The sequence below is a fragment of the Pagrus major genome, chromosome 7 (assembly GCF_040436345.1).
Source record: "Pagrus major chromosome 7, Pma_NU_1.0".
Lineage (NCBI taxonomy): Eukaryota > Metazoa > Chordata > Actinopteri > Spariformes > Sparidae > Pagrus > Pagrus major.
Genome location: NC_133221.1, coordinates 2,274,830 through 2,283,598, shown reverse-complemented (window position 1 = coordinate 2,283,598; position 8,769 = coordinate 2,274,830). Strand labels below are relative to the sequence as shown.

At 38.6% G+C, this 8,769-nt stretch overlaps 1 protein-coding gene across 1 annotated transcript; it reads right to left on the bottom strand.

Moving 5' to 3' along the window:
* Positions 1 to 2,749: 2,749 nt before the first annotated feature.
* Positions 2,750 to 8,411, bottom strand: LOC141000029 (polymeric immunoglobulin receptor-like). Its single transcript, XM_073470646.1, has 6 exons — positions 8,301 to 8,411; positions 7,743 to 8,081; positions 7,031 to 7,354; positions 6,795 to 6,869; positions 5,964 to 6,079; positions 2,750 to 4,157 (listed from the first exon to the last, which is right to left on the bottom strand). The coding sequence occupies exons 1-6, from the start codon at positions 8,338 to 8,340 to the stop codon at positions 4,044 to 4,046; spliced, it is 1,008 nt and encodes a 335-aa protein (XP_073326747.1). The 5' UTR covers positions 8,341 to 8,411; the 3' UTR covers positions 2,750 to 4,043.
* Positions 8,412 to 8,769: the final 358 nt, after the last annotated feature.

The window sequence follows — 8,769 nt, the reverse complement described above, 5'->3', positions numbered from 1 at the left end:
GAAGTCTGAAACACTGACTGTGAGCTCAGGACACAAGAATCAGGAAACACGTTTGTTTTGGAGTCTGACGCAGGACTGAGAGACCAGGAAGTAACACACACACACACACACACACACACACACACACACACACACACACACACACACACACACACACACACAAAGTATACAATACTATTTGATAAGGCAAGGCAGGTTTATTTGTTTAGCACACTTCAGTCACAAGGCAACTCAAAGAGCTTTACAGACGCATAAAAATTACATTAAAGGAAATTAAAAACGAGTAAGAAGACATCAAGAAACAAAATATTAAAAACAAGTTAAGAAATAGGAAAGTAAGCTAAAATAGAAGAGACAAGACTAGAAAATAAAAGTCACAGTTCAATTCAAAGCCTTGAAATTGCTTCAGTGAACGGCAGTGGCGAACAGAAAGGTCTTAAAAGAACATTATTTATTATTTTCATTAAATAAAACCACCTTTGTTTTCTTCAGTTCCAGCAGTTTTAACGTGTACCGTTCAGTCAGTCGGGACTTTGTGTTGAGTTCTTTCAGACATTTCCTTCCTCAGACTCAGACACTTTGACAGTCAAACAGTAAAAACACTCACCAGCTTCAGACTTCAGTTCTCCTCCTTCAGCTCTCACAGTTCAAAACTGAGTCACTGAGCACTTTCACCGACAGGTTCCTCACCTGTATCACATGGTCAGTGTGGCTCCGCCCCTCTCCATTTACAGGAAATCAGTTGGTGTGTGTGTGTGTGGTACTCTCACAGATAAGCTGTTTATTGCTCTTTTTGCCTGAACAGAGTAAATTAAATTATTATTATGAATGAATTAAAAAGAGTTTGGGTCAAAATGTCGGTCTAACACGTCAGAAGGAGATCCTGTACTTTTTACTCCACTACATCTCTTTGCCTTTGATTATTAAGACAAAATATGAATAAATTATGACATACTTTCTGGAGATTAAACTACCCAGCATAAAGGATTTTAAAATGAGCTTCACCTGTAGCAGCTGCAACAAGTGATAATGTAGTAAAATTCTGATTGCAGGACAATGGACACATTCAAATAATGACCCGATGATGGCGCTGGACGAAAAGTCAGCAGATCACCAAAGTTCTTACAGTTCATCCTGAGGGGAACATGAATATCTGAACCACATTTCCTATAGTTGAGGTATACACTCGCTTTATTAGGCACACCTTTACAATCTAATGCAACTGCTGCCATAAAATCTACTGTTATGATGCCTATAATGTTCAGTTTCTGTTGACGCTGCTGTAGAGGTGTAAAATTAAATGCATTTCTTCGCAGTGACATTGTAGTTGGTGTTAGAGTTGAACTGGACCTCATTGTGTTCAGAGGTGTTTCTATTCAATACATTCAGATCATTTAAAGAGGTCATATTATGCTAATTTTCATGTTTTCAGGTGATTTTTAGCGTTTATGTGTCTGTGGTGTGTTGAATCCTGCTGCTACTCACTAAAACACAGACAGGAAGTCAGCTAATTTATTTTGGTGGATATATTTTGTTCTGATTCACAGAAAATGGTGCACAGTTACTCGCTCTGACCACTGGAGGGAGCTGCTGATCAGTCCTCTTCAGTCCTGTGGAGAGAGGAGGGGCCCCTGCTCTGCATGATTTAGATGTTTGCCTCGACACACCTGATTCAAATGAACCGGTCGTTATCCGCCTGCAGCTTGAGTCTGATGACGAGCTGGTCATCACTGAACAGGGAAACATTTGCTCCACACCTTCATCCTCGCCCTCTCCTCCTCACACAGAAACAAACATTTTTATTTTTTCAGTTTCTTTTTCCTTTTACCCAAATGTTCTGTCTACACCTGATATCAAGTTTTGGTCTGAACAGAGTTTGTGGTTTTTACTTGAATTGAACGTCCACAGAAACTTTAGTGTCGGACGTTTGGGTTTGCATGTTGAGAAGAAGAGAAGATCAAGTTCACTTCAGAAAACATGACACAAACTACTGCAGTTATAAAGTGACAAATAGAGTGATTTTTTAGATCATTATAATAAAGTTGAGCTCATATTTTACACAAGATCTCGTTTATTTTTTTGTCTTTTTACTGTTTAATTGAGGATATTTATTTACACGTGTGACCACAGAAAATAGCTTTAAATATGGTCAATTACTGTTGATATTAGTTGTGTTATATTACATAATTGTATGTGCAAATTGTGTGTATTTAATCAGCGTTGAATGAAATAAAATAATGTACCACCTTTGATTTACATTTACTATTGATTGTCACTTATTTGATTAAATTTTGGGAATAAAATTGCAGAATTAAATGCGATTGTCACAATTTCATCATTCATGTTAAATTAAAAATAAATGTTGTCAAAATTATAAACATCTGAAGTCTCGGTGCACTGCAGTGTATTTGTAATCTTAGTGATATTTAATGTATTTCTAGACTGACATTTTTATGGATCAATAAAATAATTAGCTTTTCATGAATAATATGTTTCAGACTCTTCTCACCCTGGGTTTAAAGCATGTCACCTAACAAACCAAGGAAACACTAATATTTACCACATCAACTAACTTCTGAGTCTTGAACAGGCAGCAGATGATCACAACAGAGCGGTGGGAGCTCAGTGTGCTGCCAGTCGGTGGCGGCACTGATGGATGAAGACACTAACGTCTTTCTGAAGGTCGCGGCTACAGGAGGTGATGTAGAGGGGTGCAGGTGTGGCAGACAACTAAAAGCTACATGCAAAGTTTCATGAATAGTTATTTATTAAAGCGAAGAACTCCTAAACTACAACAAGCAACTAGCAGAGCCTCTGCACACAACACAAACATGAATCTCACACAGATAACAGGATCAGGAAGAGTAAAAAAACAGAGGGCACATTACATTTGGGCAATAACTGAATCAGCAACCCATGTTCGTACACGCAGCCATATATCAGTGATTGTAGAGATACACCATCCTGTGATTTCACCTGAATGACTTGCTGTTATATTCTTCAGTCTTTAAAGGGACAGTCAACCCAAAATCCCCCAAAATATATTGTTCCTCTTACACGTAGTGCTGTTAATCTATCCAGATAGTTTTGGTGTGAGTTTTGGAGATATCAGCAGTAGAGATGTCTGCCTACTTTCCAATAAAATGGACCTAGATATCACCCAACGTGTGGTGCAGAAAGTGCCAAACTAAAAATAAAAAATACATGTGAAAAACTCAACAGCCCAGGAATCATGACCCAGAACCTCAAAACAATCCATGTCAACAATCCACACGTCATTGTGAGCAGTTTCATGTGGGAACTACTTTTCTTTCTGTTGAACTACATCCACCAGCCGCTGTGCAGAAGGAAGCGAGCATCAAGTCAAAGATGAGAGGCTGTAAACATTAACGGCGTCCTCCTCAACTGAGCTGTCAAGTTCTTTAGCTTAGTTAGCTACCCTCTCATTCATGAGTAGATGCACACTTCCTTCTAAACAGTAAGAAAGTAGTTCCTACATGAAACTGCTCAGAACAAAGTCTGTGGATTATCTGCAGTTAGTTTTCAAATGTGTTGTGTTGGTGATTTCAGCTCCACAAGCGGAATACCACGTAGTTACATCTCCGTGACCACACACCACAATATTCTAGATGGATAAATAACTGTACAGGTGAGAGGAGAAATATGTTTTTCTGTCCCTTTTTATTGTAAAGGTGTAGTACCATCTTTCACCACATAGATTAACTGACTTTTACCACCCATTAAACTCCAGAGGGGCGCTGTTTCATCAATTTGACTTTACTACATAAAATGTTTGGAAAAGCTGAATATAATATAATCTAAATGAAGAGTGACAGATAAAAATACTTCAAAATTACATTCAGAAATAACAGACAAAATCTGGTTTCTCTTGGATTTCATTACAAAATACAACTGAATATTATCCAATAAAAAAAAGCAATAAAATGAAACATTGCCAGCACATTATAAGCTGTAAAATACAAAATACAGACTCTGCAGGTTTGGTCTTGATCAACAGAATCCAGGTCCGAGTTCAGAGCAGCTCATAGCTGTTGTGTACAGTAGGTCTGGTTCTGATCCTTGCTGCCTGGACTGACGTTCTCGTAGATGGATTCCTCGCCTGTGCAGCCTGGAGGACGGTTCTCATGGGTGAGACACTGAAAATGTAAAAGCAACTGTTTATTTGCCAGGTATACAATCAAGAATACCAACAACACAACAGGAATATAATAACTAAAATGACGTACGTGTGTTTATTTATGAAAACATTTATGGCTTTATTTAATTATATTAATTATTAACATGTATACATTTAATACAATGATTATATGCCATATATCCTTAACTTTTAAATAATAATATGAATTTATAATACTTGTTTACATTTTTTTAATGTTTATGGTGGATGTTGGTGTGTAAAATGAAAAACAGAATATAGAACACAGTTCCTCGAATGGCCACTTGTTGCAGGCTCCAAAAGTGAGTCAGTCCCAATAAGACCCCATGTTCAAAGTCCAATTTGTGAGAAAGCTGATTGTTCAGAGTTATTTTCCAAATCGTCAACCACTGGCGCTCTGGGTTGGTAGATCATCAGTATTTGATGAGTTGGGAATGAGACTCAAAAAATTGACTATTGTACAAACTAGTCCTTTAAAGAGGCTATATGTCAGAAATTCAAAAATGAACTAAAATTATCGGCAGAATGTGAGAAAATAGCAATTCTGACATTATGATGTTTATGTATTGTCTTGCAAAGATATCTACTGAAGTTAGCATGCTAACCAGCTAGCCATGGCCCGCCCTCGTCCAGATGTTCTACTAGTGATGTAAACACCAACACTCCCTCAGCCCCCAACCTCCCAGTCGGGACTGCTAGCTGCACTGCTAACTGAGCTAACTAGCTAATGGCAGCTAGAGTAAGCCGTTACTCTGGTAATATGCTGGCTCTGGTAATAGCTAACTTCCCCATTAATGACATCTGTTTGGGGAGATAAAATGATTTTTAGGCTTAAAGTTACACATAATTTGTTGAGTGGGCGTCTGCTGGGCTTCACCTCAGCTAATTCCAGTCACTGATCCTGACATCACAGCTGTGTTTGTGGTTTTTGCGCCTTTTGGAGAATTTTTCATGCAAATATCAGAAAAATAATAAAAGGGATAGAGGTTGTTTTTTTTGTGGATTAACGAGCAACTCTGTTAGCGTTAACCTGCAGACAGCTGCTGGAGCCGGTGAGCTCTGGAGGAATAAACACCCAGAGTCAAGGAGAGCACAGAGTTGTTGTTTTTAAACTTTTGGCTTTAAAAGTGGATTTATCTTCGCTTTCTCTTCCCAACCTGTAATCTTCCATAATTCTCTCTTATTTGCTGTTGAATGGAGGGGAACTCTACTTTACTTTATGAACATACAGAGAGGAGATAAAAAAGAAAACGAGGAGACACTGGAGGACAACAGAAAGATACAGAGTCTCTGCGTGAGCTGACTTTAGTCGGAGACTAAACTGAACACACAGTGTGGTATTCTGGCTGTTTGGGGCAAATAAACCCACAGTCAAACAAAAATGATCCCGTGAATACACCAGGCAACATAACTTGCTTGTTAGCTTTAACTAGCTTGGTAGATTCAAGCTACGTGGGCATGTTTCAGTAATCAGGCTTAGTGAATTTCACTTGTTGAAATAAACATATTGATGTGACTGTCTGTGGGCTGTATAAATATTGTAAATCAATCAATCAATTTTTTTTGACTATGAACAGCCAAACATCATAGTTCTGTCACTGTGCATTCATCCATTTAAAGTCAAAGTTTTTTGGATTAGATGGCGTCGCTGCTAATATGGCGATGTCCAGAGACAGAAACCTGATTTTTACAGACTGTATCGACACCGGCAGAGACAGATGTGCAGTTGATGCATTTAAACCTTTGGCGGTACTAAAGAGAGACAGAATGAGTTAAAGGAAGTCACCTCCAGGTTGCTGCCGCCTGAGCTCCTTTTTGTCTTCAGTTTGTAGACGAGCAGCAGAACAGCAGTCGAGAGCACGACGATAACGATCACACAGACAACCAGAGGAACGAGGAACACTGGGTGAGAGATGGAGGACGAGAGGAGGCAGAGGAACAGGGTTAAAAAAGGAGAAGTTGCTTTTAAGGAACTAAATGAGAAAAATACTTTGGCCTGATCAAATAAGATAAATAAAAATAAATGAATGCGTTTACTTGTTTTACATCGTCCACGTTATCGGAACAGTATCAGGGCCAGGGGTCATTATGCACTTCAAGAAAAAAGTAGGTATGTGGAGAATAAAGTCGACATTTCAAGATTTAAGTCGACCTTTTGAGACGACATCAAACAGATCACATGACAACTCAACAAAATGCCTTGTCATGTTTTCATCATATTTAGTAACAAAGACATTATTTCTCTTTGAGCTCATAAACACAGTGTAGTCGTCAGCACGAGGACTTTGAAGAGATTGTGCTGCAAACTGCGTCTGTTCAGAAGCAAAAAACCACACGAGCTTGGAAGAGGAGGCTGCACGAAACTGTATTTCGACTTTTTTCTTGAAGTGCATAATGAAAAAAAAACGTCCTCCTCTCATTTATTTCTCACCCCTGAGTCCTAATACTCTTCTGTATCTATGTTATGTGAAAAAGAGAAGATTATGTTTTACATTATGTATAAAACTGAGAGTGTTTTGCATCATGGAGACATCCTACATCCTCTACATGCTCCTGTCATGATAACAAAGAGTTTAGCATTAGACATGAACTTGATAGTTAATGAAGTGTAGTGCACCTGTTCCCTGGCTGGTGGTTACAGGAAAAACTGATGGAGGCGTGAAACTCTGTGTTGCCCTGGAGGCTGACGGGTCTGATGTTGGCAGGAACATAGAAACAGATCATATTGACAGTTTCAATCAAGCAAATGCACACGACAAATGGCAGAATTAAATAACATATTACAGTAAATGTTTATGAATATTTAAAGTGAAGATAGATTATGAAGAGCTCATGATTTTAATATAAACTCACCAGGAATGACGAGGATCAGGAATGGGTAGGATGAATCTGGAGACAAAGCTCTACCGTAGCCACACTTGTACCATCCTGTGTCTGATGTGTTTGCCTGTGTGATGGTTACATGCAGTCCAAATGTAGATCCTTCTTTATATTCAATGCTGTATCTGCCACTCTGAGCTCTGTTGCCATCAGTCGCAATGATAATGTCCTCTTCTGTTTCACATTTGTCCTTACACAGGAACTTCTGTTTACTCTGAACAGTATCGAGGCATCCCACTGTGATATTCTCTCCTTCAGTATCTGTACGGACAAAACGAGTGTTTCCACCTGGCAGTTCTGCTGAAAAGCAAAGTCAACAGTTACTGTCTGTGAAATGCTGCAGTCTGATCTCAGTATTTCTTGCTTCACATGAACACAGATCATCACTGACAGCTGCTCCGAAAGTTCATACAACATAAATAACTACAATTCTTCCCATAATCTGATTAAATCTTTTATTAATATCGTCCAGAACTACAAATCACAAATGTCTTAAAAAGTTAATAAATCATTGATTCCTTTTTTAAATAATTTTCCTGCTTTCCGTCACAAGGTTTTTCTTATCTTTTATCAAACAAACACAAATTATATATTCTATTGTTTTCATATGTAGATAAAAGAAATATTCCTACATCACTGAATTCACTAAATAAATCAGGTTTAAAGACTTTCAGTAGAAACTCACCATCAGAAACTCTGATCTCAAAGTCCGAGTATGAGTCTGGAACCAAATCTGTGCCCGAACCACACCTGTACCGTCCTGCGTCAGACTTGGTCAGATCTGTGATGGTCACAGTCAGAACTCCTCTTCCAGAAGATTCTACTTTATATTCAGTGCTGAATCTGCCATTCTGAGCTCTGACATCTTCTGTTTTAATGAGAATATCTTCTGCTTTACATTCTTCTTTACAGAAGAACTTAATGTTTTTAGGAGACAGGTAGCACAACATTGAACCACTTCCTCCCTCAGCTCCTGTGAAAATGTTGAGTTTTGCACTGACGAGCCCAGTGTCTCCACACAGAGCTGTTGGAAAGATGAACACAGAACACAGATGATCATTTCTGTATCAGCTGGAGCAACAACAAAAAATGGCTGCTGAATATTTAGTTAGAATTAAATTGTGGTAGAATACAGCAACTGTAAAACATGTGTCATCAAACATTTAGCCACATTAACAAATAAAATGTCCCAAAGCAGTGTGTGGTGCTGCTTTAAAGAGACAGTCAGGTCATCAGTCCTCACCTGAGATGAAGCAGAAGAACAGAACGTGGTGGATCTTCATTCTGAGTTTGATCCTGATGGAGACAAAACCGTCTCTGTCACTTCACTCCTTTCACTCTGTCTGTCTGATCAAAAAAAAAGCTGATGTTGCTTTAATTTAACTGTGTACTTCTTGCTTCGTACTTTCCCTTTTTGTTTCCTGTTTTTAAATAAATTAGTTAAAGGAATGAAGAAGTACCAAGGGGAACTGAGACATCTGGGGGTATAACACTTTTTTCAAGAGAGGCGTGAACTGTGACACGGATACAGCAACAAGTCTCTGCAGCTGAGAAATAAAGACGGCAGCCATTTCAGACTGCAACGGTAGAATTTATGGCAGAGCTGCTGTATTGGATTGCAGTTGATTGTACAAGTGTAATTACCCACAGTATCCTGTAGAGTGAGAATGCAGATACACTTCTTCAGGCTGTTAAGGGTAACAGTGATATTC

Excerpts from the sequence above, each read along its gene's own strand:
- LOC141000029 (XM_073470646.1), bottom strand. The coding sequence starts at position 8,340 with ATGAAGATCCACCACGTTCTGTTCTTCTGCTTCATCTCAG. Across the intron at positions 8,082-8,300 it reads GTTCTTCTGCTTCATCTCAG|CTCTGTGTGGAGACACTGGG; the intron begins GTGAGGACTGAT and ends TCTTTCCAACAG. Across the intron at positions 4,158-5,963 it reads CAGGCGGCAGCAACCTGGAG|TGTCTCACCCATGAGAACCG; the intron begins GTGACTTCCTTT and ends TTACATTTTCAG.